Below are 22,826 nucleotides of genomic sequence, written 5' to 3'. Positions count from 1 at the left end.
CAATTTTCAATTCTAATGCAAGTTTTCTTACATTTCACAGACTGAGGTAAGGTTACATGCCACATTTGAGGTCTTTTCGCAAACTCATTGGTACAAATGTGTACCCCCTTTTTTTATGAAACCAGTTGTCAAAATGGCCTTAAAGTGATCTCCTTCAATTTACAGAGGCATTCTGAGTGCAATTTTACAATTTGTATGCATGCGAGACATAATATAACTTCATGCCTCACTAATGTTGCCTCACGTCTACATAATGCAAGGGCGAAACATTCATTGTAATGAATGAAGGCCACCAAAGGTTCCTTCAACATGTGGTAATCCAGATGCCAAAATGCAAGTAGAGTAGCAAAGAACATAAACACCCCATGTGTGGTCAGCAGGTTTTACAAGTGCAGCAGGACGATTTTAAAGGGGGGGTGTATCCAGTTGTCATGTGATATAAGCCAATCTAATTTTGAATTTATCTTCAAGGTCACCTTATTATCACGCATGTATGCAAACCATAGCATACACTCAGATGCGATGGGAAAACATCTGGTGCAAACTCCGGGCGCTGTCTGCTTAGGTTCTGGCAGAAATCTTCAGAAATTTGTTATCATCAGTCACTTTTGGAGGATCAAAGAAACTCCTTTCAGCACGTTAAAATTCTCAACTATCTTCCATATCTCACACAATCATGTTCCATTTCTGCCAGTCTTCCTGCTTTAAACACCTTTTTGGACTACCTTTGTGTGGGACATCGCATGTACACTAGCTGTACGCTTGTCCAACTACGTTTTTTTTTTTTACCTTGATTCAGTGAGGTTCTTGCTAGGGTGTTGGCCTTTCCTGTTGCAGCACAAAGCAAAAGAAAAGGAAAGTGCCATGCCAGGATGTGATACCTGCGGTGTGGTTGTGGATACCTTTGTTGGAAGCATGCATCTCTCTTTGTCAATTATGCTGCCACCATCACATTCGCCCAGTTCCTTGACACCTTCGTTGACTAAATTACTACAAAGTTCAAAAGTCCTACAACCTTAAGGCTTTTACCAAAAATATCTTGAAATAATGCACACAGTCTATACAGAACATCCCAGCAAATGAGTTGTAAGTTCTGTCATAGCTACCGATTGCCACCAGTTCAGAATACAAGCATTTTTTTCCCCAAAATTTCAGTTGTCGAGATAGCAGTGTCAACAAGAATGTGGCACACAGCCAAGCATCAAAATTCTGTAGCTTATAACGCGGAGTAATTCAGTGCAGCGTTCCGCGCTGAATTGTCTTCCTATTTTATGACCAACCAAGCTGTAACAGCTCACGGCAGACTGTTTCAATGTACACCCGGTCACTATTAATTCAACTGAGCGCTTTTTGACGACCTCTGCATCTGCATGTCTTTTTATGCATGCAAGCCAGGAGATGTGGACTTCCTTGGCATTTTTTGAAAGCTGTTGGGCCTTTCCGAGGCTATAAAATAGTGAATCCCCAGTTACAGAGTTAAAATGTGCAAAAAAATGAAAAGAGCAGCTCAGGACTCCAGAAAGCGTACATAAGTATGAGGACAAATGACCACAAATAGCAAATGACCAAAAAATGCATTTTTTTTTACATTCATATGATTCTACAAAGCCCAACTGGATTAGTCTTCCATGGCTTCATCTTCTTCTTCCTCGCTCTCAGTGGCAAAGCTTCCCTTGTCATCCTCATCTCCTTCCTCCTCCTGCTCAGGTCCGAGTTCAGCAAGCAACTCTTCAATGTGTGCCAACTCCTGTGCATCGTCAAACTGCACCTTGTGGGCCACCTGCACGAAGAAATGCTGGAGAGATCAGGCAATGGCAAGTGTGCTTTGCGTAGCAGCAGTGCTCACAAGTACTGGTTTATGTCTGGTGGGAACCTACCATTGACCACAAGCACATAAAGAATAAGAACTTGAAGAATGAGACCCAAAAAGGAAAAAAAAAATCCGCAGCAGCTGCTGGGTGCAGTTTATTTCAGTTTGCCCACACGGTACAACTTCCAGCCTGTTCCAGTCCAAGTCGCACCATCGTGTTAAATTTGTGAGAACTTAAAACTAGGAGTGTGCGAATATTTGAATAGTTCGCGAATACTGTTTACTATTCGATTCGATTCGCACCACACTTTTACTATTTCAAATATTTGAAACGCCTAAATTCAGAAATTACAAAATTCCTGTTCATCTGAATTCGCGGCCAAACATTTCAGCATATTCAAACGCTGCTCGGTAGTTACAGTAACTTCCACCTGTCACATCAGGCTATCTCCTTATAGAATCAGCAGCCAGCATGCTGCAAAAGTGGGCACGTGGTTATACGAAGTCTTACATAAAACCAATGCGCTGACGGACACCAACAGCCGCCGCTTCGTGACCACTGCGCGCTCACAGATCAAAAAACCAGGTGCAGCACCATGCAGCACGTCACTGTGGCGTGCCATAATGCAGCCGACAACTGCTTGTGAGTGTGCCAACGACGAAAGTGAGTAGGCGTCAATGATCTTTTCGTTTTTGGTCAGGACGATAAGAGACTCGGCGCACATGGAAGCAGGGCTTGCAAAGTGTAACGGGCAAAACTGTGACCTGTGCGCGTAGTTGCGGTTGTTTCCAGGCAACCGCCTTCATGCCCTGCACATCTCTCAACCATTAGATCTAAAAACTGCATATGTTTATCCACTGAGGACAAGAAGAAACCTTACGAGAGAAACATATACCTCAAGGCCAGTCCGTGCAACCGCAAAACAAACACCACAGCCTGCGTGCAGGGAAAATGAAACCATGCCAACGACATGGCGTGTTTTCATTTTCACGCCTTCAGTTTGCGACAGTCATGGTGCTTCAAGTTCGGCGAACCTGACATGCGAGGGCTACGTGAACACTGTGTTTGGAGCGACATTACACAGCGGGCGCTCTGCATGGGGGAGCGTGAAAATGGTGGTTCTGCACATTTTGCCGCTTTTCTGCACATGTTGCTCAGGTTGCCGCTTTTGTGTGTTTCGTGAGCTGGCATTTTGCAGTATTGCCCTGCCCATCTAATAATCCATTGCTGACGTCACTCCTCCAGTAAGGAAGTATTTGGCAACCTTACAGTGCTTCATGAGAATTCAGTAAGCTCTTTTATCATAAACTGTCATATTAAATTTTGTTCACTCAACGAAATTGTGCTGTTCAGAGAATTGTAAACAAGGTGTTAGCTAGTAGAGCACAAGATTACTACTGCTGTTACTCATAATAGGTAGAAACAAAATTTGCATTACATCTGTTACTTGCCATTACTACACTTTGTGGAAAAGCATTTGTTTTTAGCATTTTAGTGAAAAGGCATTTGTTTTATACTAACTGTACTGATATCCAAACTATATTTAAAAATATTCGATTCGCAACAAAAAAATTTATATTCACACACCTCTACTTAAAACACGTACATATTTTTAATGAGCATAGTAATTGAACAACACTAACTCAACGCCCTAAAAAATACCAAAGTACAGAAAAAATAATATTTTGGGAGTTACACAGCTGAAAGACTAAGCGTGAGCTTCGAAATGATGTGCTACTTCACGCGATCGCATTCTGAAATCATATCCAACCGCCACCATTTTGCTACTGTATGAAAGCTCGTTTTTGCCACCTTCAAGATGGCATCAGAGTAGCACAGCCAATGCCACAGCCGTTTGCCTGTGACTCGATTTCCTGTGACTCACTAAATGCACAGAGTTCAAGTCTCTGTTCATGATCTCACAAATACAGCCTCTGCCTTACATGCCGTTTCTCTGGTTTACTTCTGTCAATTGAAATGACCTTGGTATCAATTTATACGCAAGGAGTAGAGCTGTGCGGTGACGCTATACTTTTACATTATTACATTAAATTTATTTCACCGCTTTTCTAAATTACCAGCCAAAACCATTTTGTACGTTCTATTCACATATATTTTTACCAATGTATTTTCACTGAGGCGAGTGCAAAAACAGCTTCAACAAACAAAGTAAAGTATGTCTTGGTGATGCATTTCTGTAAATATTTCTAATAATTTGTACACATTTCTTGGCTAATGGCCTGAAACGAGGAACCCAATTAAAGCTCCTTGCGCCACATACTCTAGTGTCGCTATTTTAAAAAATGGCTGTGGTGTAGCTCTGGTTAAACTTGGAGTGACATCTGGCTGAGTGGAACACTGGTTCAGTCGAACTGCAAAGTCAGTCTTTTGCCTCCTTCCTTCTTCATCCCTGGACGTGGATTCACCCCCCCCCCCCCCCCTTCCCCACTGGTTTCACCGGCAGCTGCTCCGCACCACGTGTGACCAGCCACGGCGCCGCCACGGAGCTCAAGGGGTGCCACGCTGAAGGCTCGAAGTGCTAGCGTAATGTAGCTATCGCTACAATATAATTGCATATTGACTCTACATAAAAAAACCATACTTTCATGCTAATTATGATCATAAATAAAAAAAAAGTTTTAAAAACCGCACCTCCCCTTTCAGTGCGTGCATACTTGTGTGATGTCTAGGGGGCCATACTTCGATTGAGACAAAATGCTACAGTGCAATGCTAAGTGCATGTTAAAGGACCCCAGGTGGTCAGCATTTATCTACACCTCTCCATTACAATGCCTCTCTCTCTCTTCCTTTTTTCACTTCCTCCTTCCATCATGGCACGGTTAAGATGTCTACCAGAAGTAAAACAGTCCTCCCCACTGCAATTTTCTCTTCTTCAAAACCAATATTCATTTTTATCTGCATGATGCACAAATCTGAAGGCAAATTTGCACACATATGAGCATAAAATCACACAACAAGAGACAGAGTACTAAACACTCGAGTGCATAAAAACCTAACAGCACCTTTCCTATGCCATATTTATGATGCAATTAACCAACAGTCATCAAGAGCAGCAGCCACTCTCTACTGCATCTCTAACAATGTTTCCATTTACTTTCAGATCCCCTCACTGAGCTTTCTAGAGCAGGCAGGCTGTGTATTTTTTCAGGTGGCAGTTGCCGGTCTGTCCCTTTTCTCATTTCCTGTGTCTAAGTGTGTAATCACACTAAACGACAATGACAGAAAGGCAACAGTGAAACACAGTCACCTGGCGAGCTTGGTTCAGGTAGTACCGTGCATTGCCCTTATACTCTCCTCCACGCAGGTAGTTCAACCATCCCAGCAGATACCAGACATCAACCACCTCATCGTCTTCTTCAACTAGGCCGTCCAGAACGGTATTGGCCTCCTGTGCAATAAAAGGACAAATGCCCCAAGCATGAAATAGTTTCCCCAATTCCAGATGACCAAATTCTACCACCTATGAATGTTGGCTTGATGGCTCATCTACAAAATGAATGAGCAAAGTATAAAATATTGCCTTTTCAGACGAAAGATCCAATACGATGGTAAGAAGCCTACTGCCCACACACCTTGATGCATGCAAAGGATGTGAGATGGGTTTGCATATGAGAACGCATTGAGGGCCCCTTATATGCAACTGAAGGTGACTGCAGAGCCCAACTGATTGGTGAGTTAGAAGAATTACAGCAAAGTTTACATGAGAACACTAAATGTGGCTGTGATTTGGACTTATTTATAAATATACCAGGTATCCTAGCTAAAAGTAACCAAGGTTTTTAAGAATGAAGCCAAGCCAAGTGAAACCAACTGAGTGCTGCTGAGAGACGCATGGCCTAGACTGCAGTATTTTTCATTCTCCAAAGTTAATTCATTAGTAAATACTAATTGGCTAAATTTTAAATAATGCCTTCAGGAATAAAGTGTCAATACATCGTAACTAAAGAAGCAGCGCAGGAACAAAAAGACGACGACGGCAAGACAGGACGTCGTCGTCTTTTTGTTCCTGTGCTACATGTATTACCAACAAGCCCAAGCCTATTCACTTACAAAGTGTCAATGCGGAAGCTGCAAATAGTATAGAAAAACAGTTGGCTGAAATGTCTGCGCCAAGGTGCCATTTACACAGCTTTACTTAACGCCCTTTAAAGAATGTCTGCAAAATACAAAAGCTATCACGTGACAGCTGTTGGCGCATATCTTTTTCCCAGTGCAGACACAAAATCCTGTTGGAGACAGCACTCCAGAGAAAAGTGGATTTTGTTCACCAAGATGTGTCTTAGGACATTGAAGTAGCACTGCTGCTAACACATGGTAGCTTTTGTAAAGAAAGCCATGTAAAAGGAACCTTGGTGCAAACATTTCAGCCAGCCGTTTTTAAAGGTGATCTACAACTTCCACATTGAAACTTCATTCCTGGCATCAACTGTAAAAAGTCAGCTAATTAGTATTTACTAATTAAGTTTCCAGAACAAAAAATACGTCTGATTAGGTTAAGCCAGCAGGTTTCACTTGTCTAGGACACCCTGTCTTCTTTAAAACCTTGGTAACTTTAAGCTGGGTACTACATAAGAGCAATCCAAGAAACATCCCACCATTTGTTCCCAACAGTTCATCCCAGTGTCCCAATACTAGGTATCTGACAACTACAAATTTTCAAGAACCGCTCTTCAGCACTTTCGGGCCTTGTCACTAAGCCAAGGCAGGGGGACTTTATGGAAGAGCACAACCTCTGTGAACTGTAGCAATGATAAATACTCCAAAATCGTCTGCTTCAGGCCTGCTTAAGGTACCCTTTACCCGCTTTAGGGTACCCTGGTAAATAAGCAACTGAAAACCTTATTAGGCATCAAACCAAAACTATGCTTCCAAGACGAACTTATTCATGACCTATTTGGCACATACTAACAGGAGATGAACTGCAGAAAAGTAGGGGGGATGACAAAACACGCATGAGAAACACATGCATAGATGTTTTCATTTGCAGATTCTGCATGTATGCTGGGCAAATTAATAGTGTTGTGTCATTTGTGAAAGGTTTCAAAAGGTCTCAATGCCAAGAGGCCAAAGACCAATGTGATGTCACATGGACAACCAAACAAGGTTAATAGTCACTGTGACCTCCAAGAACTTGGACATGATATTTTTACTCGTGGATCAGTACGCAACATTTAAACTGCTCCATGTTATCCTGCACATGCATGCACAGCATGCATCCATAATGCAACATTACATTGTCTTGCATTCTTTGTGTTGTCGCACTGCTGTATGCTTTTAAAGCGTTGTAACATTGCTGGCCAGCTGCACAGTCAAAGAATCAGTTCAAAATTCGTCTTAAGCAAGAAAGTGAATAGCATCAAGATACATATAAGCTGCTTAATTCAAAATTTCATATTAAAACTCTTGTAAGGCTCCCTACAATATACCAGCCAATTGGCGCGATAGCTTTAGTGGGTTGGCGCCCATACATGCAGCATTGGTCATTCTCTACTTTACATTCGCAGATCCTTGGTAGTCGTCATACCACTGCTGGTGCAGCAGTTAAGCGATGTGGCAGTGATGACGCCACAAGGTAATGTGACCTAGGTGGCCCACCAGGTTGCTTCTCTGGGGATTCATTGCTCAAGGTCAATGGTGCCGATGGCGGCTTTTCTGCGACACGTGCTCCTTAATGCTATCCCGTTAACAATCTCACAAACACCATGCCGCAGCACCAAGCACACTGCTGAGATACACAAGCAGAGAGCCTGTAGCAGAGTGGATTCAAGAGAAAAATGCAGACTCACATCAAGCATCTCCAGCTCTATTAGTAGCTTGGCTGCACTGACACGGCTACTGTAACCAAGAGGACACACCTGAAAAGACAAGAAAGAAAAACACTAAGCAGCGTCTCTACATGCCGTCATCCAGCAGGAACAGAAGCAAGTGGTCACCTCAACAGGGTCGCTAGCTCCTGCTTCATCTCCTAGCAGCAACCGCTCATGCTGAGGTAGCCAGAGACCGAGGCTTCGCTGCATGGCCTCCTTTGCTGCCTGCATTTAAAGGAGCAAGGAACACAAAACCATGCTAGAGAACCATGGTCAGTGCAAACTAAGTTTTCTATCCCTCTGTAAAAGGCAGTTTTATTGCTTTTCTAGTTTGTTGCTCACTTTGTGAAATTGATTTCTTCGTGACTGTTTTGTTAATTTTAACCACATCTGTTTTGTTGGACTTCCAAAACCACATTGTAAGTAATGACATGCTTGATTTTTCAGTTTTGTAAATTATGAACTCCTGGAATGACATACTGTTCCCAGTCTAGACAATGCCTAGGGCAACTACACGACAAAAATAAAACAAAACATATCTGTTTTCAGAAAAATAGAATGAAAGCATGTCATCCCCTGCAAAATACTAGCAGAAATTCAATGAATGTTGAACCAATCTTCTATAACATTTTGTTGAGTCTGCAGGCTTTCAGAAAGATTCAGGACAGGAAAAATTTGTACAAAAAAATATCCTTGAAACATAACACTGAAATTTTGCACAAATAGTCAGAAAATTGTGCCAACATGCTTGAAAAATTTTTTTCTAAATCTACCAAGAAATAAAATTTTTGATGAAAGCCACATCACCCTCAGATCATAGAAGCTACAAAACTTGAGAAGTTACACCAGTGAAACATTTTTATGAAACTATAAAAAGTTTCACCTGAAACCTCATGATCTCAAAGCATGCTTGTTTTAGCTGTGGTTCACAGCAAAAATGCCTCTCAAAGTTGCGAATATTAGTCAGTTCAAGCGCTGCTGTCAGCTGTGCTCAAATGCTAGAGCCATCCTAACCTCGTGTTCTTGCTTGACAAGCAGGTAGCTGGCCTGGACTTGGAAAGCCTCGGGGTTGCTGGGGTCTGCCTCGATGCTCTTCTGCACCAGCTCTGCACACCGTGCCTCAGCATCGTCTTCATCACTGCACAAAATTGCAAAGATTAATTTAAAGAGGTGACAGGCCTTGTTATGCGAGCTCATCAGAGTATTGTTGTCTTAGTTTATAAGAGAATATAATACTTGTTAGTTTTCCAGCTACAGCTAAGCCGAAACAAGATGCCAGTGGTAAAGACCAGGCGCATGCATGGACTTCAAATGTGTGGCATGCCTGTCGAGCGAGAGCCATGGCTTTCTGCTCATACTTTCTAAGCTCTCAAAGACTGTTGGCTGTGATGGTAATGTGCCAACAGGTATACCGTACTGTCTGACCACCAACACAATCTTTCACTTTATTGCATACGCTCAACTGCGCTCCGAGGCTCCTTGTATATAAGGTCCTATAAAGTATGCATTCATCTACTGGCCACACACTTATGCTGTGCTTTATAACCAGTGGCATTCCTACATTTAAGGTACCCAATCATTTGGCAGGCACAATCAGTATAGCAGAGCCTATGACCTGAACAATGCCAGGCTGCCTCTTGAAGATGAAAGGACTTTTGTGGTTGTGAACAAGCTCGATTTTTGTCTCCAATAATTCATTCCTTTATTATTTCATTATTTTTTTTTCATTTACATATTCATATTTATGTAAGATAATAGCGCAAAAATGACCAAATGATCTAAACTTGCCCACCTAAAAGGTAGAAAGTTATGATACTCACCAGCAGTCTGTCATGTAGATCTCAGCCATGGCACAGTATGCTGATGACAATGCTCGATTCAGCTCTGTCCCACTACATGCCTTGAAGCAGATCAACAAGAATGTATCGGCTCATACTTGGCCACAAAGCAGGTGCAATAGTGAAAGTTTGCAACAAGGACATATAGGCTAGGATAGATTGAACAAAACACCCTTCAGTAAATTCACCATTCACACCTCCAATTTATGCCACTAAGCCTGAATGGTCAACCAATGTAAAATGTAAGCTCCCAGGACCTGGACATTGCGCTGAGTTCTCATGCAGAAACCCCTGGTCACAAAAAAGTTCCACATGATGGGGAGCACTGAAAACCCAGTCTTGGTGACGGGGATGAGCCGTTTCTGAAGTATTTAGACTGTTTGTAGCAGTTTGTCCCATAAGGCAAGTGATACAGCCATAAGGATCGACTGCCGTGTGCTCTGTAAGACTTTGAGAGTCAACCATCTTGTCAGTTATCGACCATAGTTCTACATGACAACACAATGTTTGCATGGTATAAAATTCTATGCCCACACATTAAAAAAGAAATCTATCACTTCACAAAGCAAAAGTTCACAACTGATGCAACTTTCAATGCCCCTGTCATTCTCTTCCTCAGCACAAAGCTGCTGCGATGCAATCAGGATCAAGACAAGGCCCACAGTTGCTCTGCCAGCATACCTAGCAAGACAGGAGCAGACGACAACATGACAGATGGATTATATGATATTTCTGTAGGAGCACAAGAAAGTACAAGACTATAATAAGAAAGTGAAACTCATTTAAAAAGCAACTACCATAGACATCTCTCACGAACTAACTAACTGAAACCAACAAGGCGGGGGTGAAGGTTTCTGCTGTTAAGAAGATTTTCAGATTCAGCACAATAATAACAAAATGCAAAGACAACTAACATAGCAAAATAATCTCACTTTCTGCAGCTCTTTGCATCTTTTAAAGCCACATGTTCAGGAAGAAGTCACTGACTCACATCAAATGCATTGCAAGGCATGGTAAGTGGACATTTTATTTTCAGTGCTGGATCTTGAAGGTCCAACAGAATAAGGTGTAGATTCCGCTGTTCAACCAAATCAGAAACACATTTTGCACAGTGATCTGGCCATATGCTTCCAGCTTTGAAAAGAAGAGTCCTGGTAAGTTAGCTTAATCAGAGCTTTATTCTCTGTTTACGACTGTAATGACGGGGATGACTGAAAATAAACTTCAACAGGCTATACTGGCCTGAATTCAATGAAGCATTACATCCTCTTAGGAGAAATGTAGGGATTTTGAAAAGTCAAGCAAGTGTACTGGCATCATGCACCTCCAAATTACTCTTCAAGATCAGACATATGTTGAAAGAAATCAAGCAAAGGAGTGAGCCATGGCTAAAACGTTTTCTTCAAGGTTCATTAATGCTTCATACCAACACTCAGCCTGCACGGGCATGGCCTAGCTCTGGCAATGCTCTTCACCAGCTGCCACACCAACAGCTGACACACATCTGCTTAGGTCTTAGTGCAGACATGTGCAAGCATGTGCAGTGCACACATGAAGGAAGGAATGCTCAGGAGAGGCCCCCACTATCCGAGCTGCATGCCAAAAAAGTGTGCCGGAAGTCACGCGCTTTTACGACTACTCAAAGTCTTTGGCCGATGGCGCAGCCAATAGAGGCATCGACTGCTGCATTGTCTGCAGCGCATGTGCAAGCGTGCTGAGACAGCGGCCAAGTAGAGGGGAACCTTCACGTCCGGCTTCAAAAAAAGTGACGCAACCGCCTCTCCTGAAATCTTTCCTTCCTCTATGTCTAACTCCCTGCAGCCATTGCATCATGCAGCAGAGTTTTGCACTGATCACTGGGCACTTGTGCACAGGCACTCGTGTAGCTTTGAAGGAAGTGGCACAAACCTCAGAGGCAGCAGCAGAGTCATGCTGCTTTTGTAGGAGGTCACATAGGAGTTGCACCCCTCTGCCATAGTGTGCCAGTGATTCTGTGCCATCTGTCAGCTGGCCCAGACTGAGATACTTCCGGAATCCTTGGTCTGGCTCCAACTGGACCATTTTCTGCAGCAGCTACACGTGCACAAATAAGTTATCAAGTCTATTCACTTTGAGTGCATGTTTCACCCTTTGATAAGCAAATTTGCCTACAAACATGCCTCACAAAAATGGGAAAGAGCACAGTAGGGCACATGTATGCTAGCAATGCTGCCCTTGTTCACTTTCATGCCCCATATAGCTTACTTTCTCTAATACCAAAGTGGAGAATGTTATCACATAGCAGATAACTGCAGTTGTTTTGTAAGGTTGCATACTGGCCTCTACAGATTAAACAAAAGCCTGAGAAAAAAGTAAAACAAAACCGCACACTAGGCAACCACCACACGGTGAATATTACATAAAGCATGCCAGGCTTCTTTCTCTACTTAGTGGATGGGTTGTAACGTCTTCCACTTTGAGCCCCAGCATTAAAAACTTATGGCATTTAAACAAACATGCAACAACATTTGTTACATATTTTTAATGAATTTAGTTTACTGATGTTCATTTTGTCAAAATTAGGTGGCCAGTCATAAAGAATTCATCCTTCTTAGTAAGTCCAGGGACTTTCTATCAACACCACTCTTTTTTTGGGGTAATTTTCAGTATGTTTGATTAAAGGTACAGTCTACTGACTTTTATAGACCATATTTTCAATGTGGCAACTGAAAGCTTGTCACCCAAATAACCGCACCCAGCTGTGGGGCTGAACAACATGGAAGGACAATTTCACACGTAATTTTTCTATACGAGAATGTTGCTTTTCTGTGGTAGTCAGCATCTGCAAACATTGACATTAGAGACCTCAGGACTCTGACACCTAAGCAGTGGCCAGTGGCAATCTGTGGTGGTAATAATGAGTATGACATTAACTGATATGCATAGGTTTTATCAAAACTATAGTTTAAAGCATTAAGGTAATCTTAAAAAAACTTCCAACTAAATAAGATTGGTGATATCAGTCCAGTTACCAGCAATTATTTTTTGCTGTTAGTAGCACTGCCACTGTCAGCATAGTGGGTGTCTTCCTTTTCAAAGAGCTTTAAGAAATGATTAAGGAGCAGAGTTAAACCATGTAAGAAATGGTAAATAGTTGCAAACAAAAAAAAAAGACGACACCTGGAGCACCACCCAGCAATAAGAACCTTCCGTATGACAATCAGTCCTATCCACAGAGAGTAGTATATCCACTCTAAGCGACACAGCTTGACCACAGCAAGAGCTGCAAAGTTTGAACAAAGCAAGCCAATACCATCAGCTCCAACCCAGCTTTCTTTGCCAATTTAAAATGTAATTCCTCTTGTCCCCACAATATTCCAATATTTTTATACTCACCTTCAAAAGCAGCCTGTCCTTTAAATATAATTTTCATTGTATTTACAGTGGATGCAGAAAACAAGAAACAATGAAACAGCTTACTGCAAAGGTATTCAAGCACACAGAACTAGTTGAATAGAGCACGTGTAAAAAGTGGCAGCGTTTCAATGCAGTTAAACTGAGTAGACGTGCGAAAGCATGTGTTTAGCCTGGTTAGCTCATGGTTTTGCTTTGCTGGATCGTCGGCACGTCTGGTAATAATATTAGTTCGCTAGTAGTATTAGCTGATGAAGACAACGATGTGCAATGCACGGTGCGAGAGTGTGTTGCAGTCTAACAGGAGTTTTAAACTACTCCTGTCACACGACAGTCTGACCTTTTCCACAAACAACTTTGAAAGGAAACAATGGCAGCATCAAGAAAGGAATGCGTGAATTTTTCGGCGTTTTTGCTTCAGGAGTACATCAGTGAAATCTATTTGCAAAAGAAAAACTGAAATCAAAGCTGACATTAATGTCGACATGGGCAGCGCAGAATAAAGTTACGTTACAGACATTCTTACCTCGAAGGCACCTGCAGGGTCACCCATTTCGAGTAGCAGACCGGATAGACTGTCCAGTACTTTCAGGTTGTCGGGTGCCATTTTCAAGGCGGTTTCGCCAAACTTCCTTGCTTGATCGTATTGCAGTTCGTTTATACAGCTTTCCATCTGAAGAAATAAAAGGCCCAAGAAAGGTAAAAACTAAACGCTGAGAATGCAACAGGTGTGAGATATTACACAGCGGTTTAACGATCAGATTAAAGTAGAAAGCACAATAAACAGCATCACGACTCTCGCCGCGGCCGTGTTATGTATACATGATTTCAGTGACATTCACTGGCATAGTCGCTTGCACGCAGACACAGTGTGCTGGAATGATCCTCAGCATCCAGAAACATACAGATTAAATGGGCTAACCTGGACAAGGAGATCGTCGACGCTGCATTCTGCTTTGACGTTTCTCGCGGGCTTTTTCTTCGTGTCTGGTTCTGAAAGATAGACAAACTGTCGTGAACAGTTTTTCGCACAAACAACTCTCTGCTGTCGACACTCACTTGCTTTGTTCTCCTTGTTTACTTTTCTCTTACTCCGTCCCATGAAACCGACACGATTTCCGCTGCGACAGGGAACTTGCTAATTAGACGAAGATTTCGGTTCGTCAGCAGAGGCACACGTGCACACACAGCTTGGACAGCTTGGAACAGAAACGAAACGAAAGTTCCTAATCCGAAGTCAGTTTGTGAGCCGGCGGGACTTGTTAGCCACGCAATGAGCCTAGTTCTGGTCGATGAGAGCCACGATGAGAGCCATTCGTAGCCTTTTTTGTTTTTGCTCTTCAGATTTTTCGCTCGCCGCGGGTTTCGTTTCGCTGTTACTTCACAGAAGTGATGCGCAAAAGAAATGGGCCGGAGGGCCAACAGCGTGAGTTTAGTGCAATCGATTTGCAGGCGCGAACTACTTCTTTTGAAGTCGTCACATATCGTGACTGTGTCGAGAAGAAAACGAAATCAAACGTAAGGGCCTTTTACTGCCTCTGCTCATGCGACGTACTACGTATACCGTGCTCTGACCAACTGTGACAAATCGCCGCTAAAGTTTGCTTACAGTGCACCTGTAAATTCTGTAAGTTATCCGAACTTAGAGCAGCGTGCCCAGTTATCCGGAACCCTTCGCTTGGCACACATGGCTTTAGTTCGTCAGTCTCGAGCTCGATGGCGGCTGTTCTGGCTCCTGACTGGGTGCGTGGTGGTGTACATACTGTGCGCTCTCTCCTTTCACATCGAACCGACATCGGACGCCTTCCACGAATTTCACAGGTGCCCCGCTTGTTTCGGCGACGGTTTCTGCCCTCACATGCGCGATGTGAAGCTGACCGGATGGTACAGCCGCAGCGCGCTGCGCTCCTTCAACGTTAAGAATGTCTTTATGGGTGAGGTGAACGGAACACGCGTAGTGCTGAAGAAATTGGCGCATGACAGCGAGTTCCTCCAAGTGGATCGTCGATGGTGTCACAATCGAGTGCCATGCAGAGTGGCTGACGCGGTTCGCACCGCTGTGAACAAGGGAAAGACTGACGAAGCGGCGCTTATGGAGCTAATTGCCGTCGTCAGAAAGGAGCAGGACATAACAGCTTGCCCATCTTTGCGGTTGGTTCGCCGGATACTAATGATGCTGTCGTACTCGTCGACAATGATTGCGCACCGTCAAGGAGCCCTGAAACCTGCCGAAGTGGTCGCTTATACCGTCACCGTAAATGCCGAGCCACTGCTTTTGCAGGTATGTAAAACCCACATGAAGATGCCCTGAAAAGGACCGTGACAGCATGCAGCGTTTAGTGCAGTCTGGGAAGAGAGGCCACTGAAGAGGCTTTTGCATACTTCCATCGAACGTCTTTGGTGGACTTCACATTTGCACTGGTTGCTCGACATTCCTAGCGGCAGTGTCACTATGTGCCTGCAGTGCCACTGTACGTATTCAGCACTAGCTACCTGAAACTAAGATAGGTGCAGTGCAAGTGGAAACAGCCAAACGTGCTTCTGATAATGTGTGTTGGCCATCGTAGATGTTTACATGGAGGTATGGTGTAACAGCCGCAGCTATAACGAGCCGGGCACTAAAAGTGAAGCCTAGTGTGTTTCCTTCGTCCCCACGAGAATTAACCAGAGTTTGCAAAATCTTCCTGGCCATCAGCTAATAGTACAATATCGCCTGCATACTGGTTTAGGGAGTCTCACCTCTTTGACCTTTCTGCCCGATCTGTGTGACAGATTATAACCTAGATTACTTTCTTGTAGAGAAAGCATAAACAGCAGCGCTGTTAGTCGAGTCGACAGTTGTTATACTTCTTATCCCTTCTCATGCAGGATGGATAGATGGATGTATGAATACGGCTGAACCCTTTAAATGGGCGGTGGCTCAAGCCACCTAGCCATGACTTGTGAAATTTTACTAACCTTCGCTTGGTTACTTCTATCCGCTTAAAATCTACTTTCCCTTCACTATCCCTAAACCCCAATGCCTTGGGTAAATCAGCCCTGCTGCGTTCCACTGTAGGGTGAAGCCCTTTACAGAAAGGTATCAAGTGTTCAGCCGTTTCCTCCTTCTCTCCGCACGCAATGCACAATGTGTATCTTGTGGTACCTGACTCTATACATCTTAGTCCGCAAAACTCCAGTCCTGGCCTCAAACAACAAAGAGCTTCCCCTACAATTATCATGCAATGTACTTATGCAAGTGTCCTCTAGTGGTGGGTTGTGTGCCTCGAGTTTGAAGTATCACACTTTATGTATTATTTGGGGCCAACCATGTTGTACCTTGGTTATCTATACTGAAATTGATGAGTGGCGCTCTCTTGACGAAAATCTAGTTATGTAGGCAGTGTTTGAAGGCAGCCACATGTTATGTTACATTAAGCAGTTACTGTGTGCCTTGGCAATATGATTGACCTGGGGACAGCAATGAAAATCACAGCAGTGCACATCGAAATGCCAAAAGCATATTGGCTTTTGCCTTGTCGGTACACTTGCTTATTGAAATCAGGCAGTAAAATTCAATGTTGTGAATCGAAGCATCTTATCATATGGCCAGGACAGCAACAAGCCACTGCTGCCTCTCTGATGTAAAAGCTGCATTTCTCTCTGTTGCTTCCTTTCTAGAAAGGGTGTGTGCTCTGGAAGCAGCGGGAAAGCTTTTGTATTAAGAAGAATTGTGTCTGGCCTGAACTCCTTGCCTGAGACGATATCCTTGGAGGGAAGATAAAACTTACGGTAAATTAACCACAAAGAAAGCTTTGCAACAGACTCGTGACATGAAAAAAAAAGAAATTTTAAAATCCCAACTTAAAAATTCCAACTTATTTAAATGGCTGCACTGCCGTTATGGCTATGATTAAAGGGAGCATGCCATCACAGGTATATAAAAGAGTGTAAATGGGCATCTTTGTCAGAAATTATGATTTTGCTGTATACATGAGTTGATTTCCCTCTCGGGGTTCTCTTCTCCGATACAACTGTTAGTATTGCATCTTAGTGGTGCAGGCTGGGACACATTATTCTTGTTATTTTTTTTTGTCCCAGTACAATTTGTCAGTATTCCATATTATCTGTTGCATAGGGTTGCATAAAAAGACTGCCAGAGGGTAGTCCAGGAATGCAACCTTTCAAGTAGGATAGAATTTATGAACCTGACATAAATTTCAATAGAATTAGTTCCAAGTGTCCTTATGGCTCCTTAGGCTCAGTTCTGTTCTATCTTTGTGCTTCAGCTTCCAAGTGCACCACTCTCTTTTTGTAAGGCATGAGGCAGGGCAGAAATGTTGCGTGTTTACACCCCTCCTGGTGTCTGAGGCACATGAGCACTTATGTGGGCATAACATTTCCACTCATGACATTGCATTGCTAAGTCACTATAGAGATGAGCTGTAAATCATGATCAATGAGTTAGACAGGCAGAGCGGAATGGTGGGTCTTAAAATTAACATGCAGAAAACCAAAATAATATTCAACAGTCTTGCAAGACCTGGACACATTTCTTATTGTGTATATAGTTTGTACATATTACTTCTCCCCCCATCCTCTCTTCCTGTCCCCTCACCTCTTTCATTTCATTTCTTCATTCTGCCTGCTGTCCTTTATTTCCGCTGCCCCAGCTCAGGTGCTTCAGTATCGATGGCAGATGCCGGGGCTAGCAAAAATCTTTTCCTTCCTTTTTACTATTACTTTAATAAAACCACTACCACCACTAGTCTTGCAAGGGAACAGCATTTTACAATGGGTAGTGAGGTGCTGAAGGTCTTAAGGGAATACGTCTGCTTAGGGCAGGTAGTGGCTGCTAATCCGGATCATAAGAGGGAAATAAAGAATAAGAATGTGGTGGAGCGCATATGGCACGTTCTCAGATCACGAATGGCAGTTTACTAATATCCTTCAAGAGAAAAGTATACAATAGCTGAATTTACTGGTACTCACCTATGGTGCAGAAACTTGGAGGCTAATGAAAACGGTTCAGCTTAAGTTAAGGACTAGCAGTGAGCTATGGAAAGAAAAATGATAAATGTAACGTTAGACCGGAAGCGGGCAGAGTGGGTGAGGGAACAAACACGGGTTAATGATATCCTAATCAAAATCACGAGGAAAAAATGGGTTTGGGCAGGGCACGTAATGCGAAAGCAAGCTAACTGCTGGCCCTTAAGGTTAACGGAGTGGATTCCAAGAGAAGGCAAGCGTAGCAGGAGGCGGTAGAAAGTTTGGTGGGCGGGTGAGATTAAGAAGTTTGCGGGGACACGGTGACCACAGCTGTCAAAGGACAGGGTTAAATTGGAGAGACATGGTAGAGGCCTTTGTCCTGCAGTGGGCGTAGTCAGGCTGGTGATGATGAACATTTACACTGACTGCTTTTATGAGCATATGCGTTTGCTGAGAAGCTGTTTGAGTTCAGCTCCATTGCATGCCTAAATGCTCAGAGAACCCTCTAGCCAAATGGTAACCATGTTCAGTAGCCGCGGCTGTGCTTTAGTATCTCATGGCTACTCTGTCATCTTATAGCAACAAAAGCACATCTGCTTGCCAACTGTGTGTACGGGTGGTGCAATTTGTGCAGCTTTGAACTTTTTGTTCAAAACCTTGCATGTGATGTCACTGCTTTCACAAATGTTAGCTGTGGACACTTATATGTTGCTCTATACCTACCCAATATTTTAATGATGTCGGTCGATAGTCATGGATGCTGTTCCTTCATTATTTTAAGCAAAAGAGCATTGGTTATGATGAGAGCTAGAGAACAGTAGTGTGCATGAAGTAATTTAAAAAAGTTAATGGCAGATGATGATGGTAATGTGACGATTATTTAAAACAAAAAATTCCGGTGTAAGAAGCCTCTAGGACATTCAGAACCAACCCTGCTAGGACATGTGTGCTTAGTAGTGCTCTGTACTACTTAAAAAGTTTAGATAGTCTCTCCTGTGGAAATCAGCCCCAGATTCTTTATACACATGTTAAAGAACACTAGATGGTCGAAATAAACCTGGAGGTCTTCCACTGTGGCATCACTCATAGGTCATGTGCAGCTTTTGGACTTTAAACCCAGGATACCATACCATATTTATTTATTTATTTAGTCCTCAAATGCCCCTTGGACAGGGGTTTACATGTACAGGGCTTTTTGTTCTGGGGCATTTTGATGTTAGGCCTGCATTTTCTTCTGCGCCAAGTATTGAAAGGGTAGGTTTTCCAAACACCATGTTAGGCATTGCATTTCTGGAAGCTTTCTGGACTAACACTGTGTTTAAAAGTCTTGCATGCACTTTGCAGGCATTTCCACGCATGGATGACTGGCCATTCCCCACATTTCTGGGCAGCTGTGGTCGCGTAGTGGTGCAGAGCTATGAGGGTGAGCCGCTGTCTCAGTTTGAGCTGGCCAGTTGGACTATGCGGGCCAACATCTCACTGCAGCTGCTCGACATGGCTGACCTGATGACTGACAACCCTACCCAGTTTGCATTGTACATGACTGATGTGAGCATGGACAACTTTGCAGTCAACAAGCGGGGCGAGGTCACACTGGTCGACGTGGAGAACATCATTGTGGTGGATCGCGTGCAGGTCCACGCAGGTGAGTACCTCGGTGACCGGGGAGGTTTGCCACCACCATAGATATACTAACATGGCTCAACACAGCCCACTCTAACGGGCTCACACTGTCAGGTTTGCTATCCCTTGTTGTCATGTCAGGCAGAAAAATTGTCAGGAATTGAATGGCCTAAGCAAACAGAATTTTTCACAGAATTCAATGAATGCGTTTTACATGACAAACTAGAATCAACAGCCTAAGTCAATTCGTATTTTTACGACTAAAAATAAGCCATTCATTCATGGGTGGCAATGTTATTGCACCGAGAAAGAAAAAAAACATAATAAATCTATTTTTTGCTGAAAGCGCATAATTTTAGTCCCATTGCATTGTGTAGAATAACCTTTTCTACTCTACAAAATTTCAGGACTCTGCATCCAGTAGATTAAAAAAAAGTATATTAATGGAAAGGAAGAAGAAAAACTTTATTTCTACATTGTTGTGTTGGACATATTCAGCGGGTGGATCCCAGTTTCAGGAAGTCGTTGGCCGGGGCTGCTTTCGTGGCCGGGTCGGCCAGCCATTTGGAAAATAAAGCTAAACAATGCTAGACAAAATTTTAATGTAATTTTCAGCTTTAATGCAATCCGCATCAATTTAAAAGATTGCTAGCAAATTTTATAGCCATAGCTTTTATTACAGCTACTCTATAAGCAATATTTGAGAGCCATTTTCGAAGTCTCACCCAATTTTAACTGCAGCAAACAGGTTCAGCTAGTTTGGGTGAATCCAAGGCACCTTGTATTGATAAAGTTTTTCATGCGTTTGATGCTAAGAACTGAAACACCTTTATGTTGTGATATTGGCACTGTATTGTTTAGCAATAGTGATGTTGCTTGCATGCCACATCATTTCTTTCCTGCCTTATTACGTGATGAGAACTGTGTAGAAAATATGGGAGGGAAACGTTTTGGTTTGAAGATTTTCGTAATGATGTTATTTAATGTTCTAGGACTGGAACACAGCTGTGACTGTGCCATTTTGTTTTCTGGGGGATTAAATTTTTTACAAATTAGTTGATGCGTAAAAAAATTCAACTTTCAATGGTCATGACGACATGGGAAAAAATATGCACCTTATACGACCATTTTGAGAAACACCTTTTATGCATGAACACGTGATGCCAACAAAGCACCGCAGCGGTGGCCAAGTGGTTGAGCATCCGCCTCGCATGCGGGAGGTGCGGGGTTCGATCCCCGGTGCCGCCGGGTACCCACCGGTGATACAATGGGTACAAGCTTTCCCCTGGTCTGGTGCTCGGCTGATTTAGGGTGAAATGCTTGGGAAATGGGTCTTCGACCCCGCCTTGAGAATTTGAAAATAGCTTGTGCCATGGCACTCTTTGGCCATAGATGCCCTTGCGCCATAAAAATCCATCATCATCATCGCCAACAAAGCAACCTTATGTGCATAACATCACGACTTCATAGTAGCGGTTACTGTTATGGGTGAATACGTCATGCCAACAAAACAGACCTTGAATGTATGATGTCATGATGCCATCTTAGCAGTTCATGTAACTGGCTGTGCACTTCCGGGCATTGCAGAAAAGCGGCCAGGCTGGCAGCGTCGGCTAGAGCACCGAGAAGAGATGTGCCACGACTGCCTCAACTTTAATGCAGAGGACCTATGCTCACACATCACAAGCGACCACAACTTCTACGCCGTGTGCAGTGGTCTGCTGGCCCCTCGTGCCTTCTACTCGTCCTACGGTGGTCTCTTACATGGCATCCCCAGCAACATAGACAAGCAGTACAACCTGTCCGAGCTCTTGGCCACCTGTGACCAGCCGCGCAGTGTCAAGGAGAGCCGCTTTGCAGCATCGCGCCTGCTGCGCAGGGCCCTTGAAAGAGTGCTGGAGGCCTTCCCTCCATCACCTAGTGACAGGGCCTTGTGAAGGGCCACGTCCCGAGCACATGCTGTCTGCATTTTTGGTCACAGCAGTTTGACTGCACTTTCTCTGCAGATGCTGAACTATTTATTTGCAACCACACACTGTCATATCATACTCCATATGTGCCAAAGTGAATCTGAGCCAGTGATATAGATACATATTTTAACTGCAGTGAATCAGTGTTGTTATACTTGGGCAGCTTGCTCTTTAATGGTGGAGGACTGTCGAGCTATTCAAATGCAGAGGCTTAAAAACAGTGCCATTTATACCAATGAATGCGGCGGCATTGTCGCTGCGTACAGTGATAAAGTGCCTTACCTTCTACATACCACATTTGTAAGCTTCACGGGAAGTTTCGTGTTCCCCTAAATGAAAAAGTGCTAAGGCATAATTGCCATGTTATTACTGCAAGAAAGAAATAACTACCTGTCCAGTTACCACTCTAATGCAAATTCCAGTGAGAGTTGAGTCTCCCAGTGTACACAGCCACTAAAATTGCTGCTGAAATTTGTGTTACTGTGATAACAGGGCTGTCAGTCTTTTTGTTGTCTTAATTCAGATCAAAAGACAAAGCCAGACTGCTACCATATCGGCTTCATAGGTGTTTGTTCATTTCCCCATGCGTGCACCTGTCTGCTTTGACGAAATGTTTGCCTTTCCACTATACTCTTCCCACTTCTTAAGTCTGTGGATGATGCCGTCACTACTATGCCATTGTCTCATTGGAAAATGAGCCTTTAACCTTTTCAGGCGCCATTTTTCATTACGATTCAAAACAAATACTTTTTGCCCAAATAGTGTGTCCACGCCTCCTCAAGAAAATGAATTAGTCCTGCAGCGGAATACACCAATGGTAAATTTTTTACACACATGTACAGAATTTCTTGCAAGCTGTCATAACAGCTGGAAACTGTAGCATTAAGAACTGGAGGGGACACTTAAGCTCTGCCTTAAGAGTATGATGCAATAGCGTTAATTGGTCAGTATCTACTTTACATTCATAGGTCGCAGTGGTTGAGCGATGCGCACTTGCCCTGCAATGGGAGGTGCTGCCCCCGGTGGGGCTTGAGAGACCAAAGTTGCTCTTTCCGAGCAACCTCTCGTGACCAATCATTAATTTAACTGCCACTTGCCATGGTGGGCAGTTTGCTCACGATCCGGTGGGCAGGTTGTAATGACATCGCAGTCACATGACCTAAGTTGTTTCTTTGGGGATTTTTTCATAGATTTTTCGCTCATGGCCAACAATGACGACGCAGGCTTTTCTGCGACATGGGACCCTTACACTATCGCGTTAAAATACTAGGGTTTGTGAAACTAACACCCTAGGTATCGTGGAATTTACTTTTTTGAGGATGCATACGACCCTAGAAATTTAGAAAAAAAAAAATTAGTACTGGTGGCAAAAGCTATATACAGGAAATTGGCAGA

The 22,826-nt window shown here is 43.3% G+C and overlaps 2 protein-coding genes across 3 annotated transcripts; one reads left to right on the top strand and one right to left on the bottom strand.

Annotated features, from left to right (window-relative positions):
* Window positions 1–1,562: 1,562 nt before the first annotated feature.
* LOC144126260 (uncharacterized) lies at window positions 1,563–14,096 on the bottom strand. Of its 2 annotated transcripts, none has more exons than XM_077660333.1 (10): window positions 13,930–14,096; window positions 13,793–13,879; window positions 13,397–13,543; window positions 11,386–11,550; window positions 9,460–9,539; window positions 8,654–8,777; window positions 7,766–7,864; window positions 7,619–7,687; window positions 5,080–5,220; window positions 1,563–1,780 (listed from the first exon to the last, which is right to left on the bottom strand). In XM_077660333.1, the coding sequence occupies exons 3-10, from the start codon at window positions 13,541–13,543 to the stop codon at window positions 1,619–1,621; spliced, it is 987 nt and encodes a 328-aa protein (XP_077516459.1). In that variant the 5' UTR covers window positions 13,793–13,879; window positions 13,930–14,096; the 3' UTR covers window positions 1,563–1,618. The 2 variants fall into 2 exon arrangements, with proteins under 2 accessions (XP_077516459.1, XP_077516458.1); XM_077660332.1 differs by having other exon boundaries at window positions 13,793–13,863.
* A 97-nt stretch (window positions 14,097–14,193) lies between these two features.
* LOC144126261 (divergent protein kinase domain 2A) lies at window positions 14,194–22,059 on the top strand. The gene is made up of 3 exons (XM_077660334.1): window positions 14,194–15,151; window positions 19,183–19,483; window positions 21,049–22,059. Exons 1-3 carry the CDS (start codon window positions 14,558–14,560, stop codon window positions 21,396–21,398), a joined length of 1,245 nt encoding a protein of 414 aa, XP_077516460.1. The 5' UTR covers window positions 14,194–14,557; the 3' UTR covers window positions 21,399–22,059.
* The last annotated feature ends 767 nt before the right edge of the window (window positions 22,060–22,826 follow it).

The sequence above is a fragment of the Amblyomma americanum genome, chromosome 3 (genome assembly GCF_052857255.1).
Source record: "Amblyomma americanum isolate KBUSLIRL-KWMA chromosome 3, ASM5285725v1, whole genome shotgun sequence".
NCBI lineage: Eukaryota > Metazoa > Arthropoda > Arachnida > Ixodida > Ixodidae > Amblyomma > Amblyomma americanum.
This window is presented reverse-complemented; position numbering and strand designations above follow the sequence as displayed.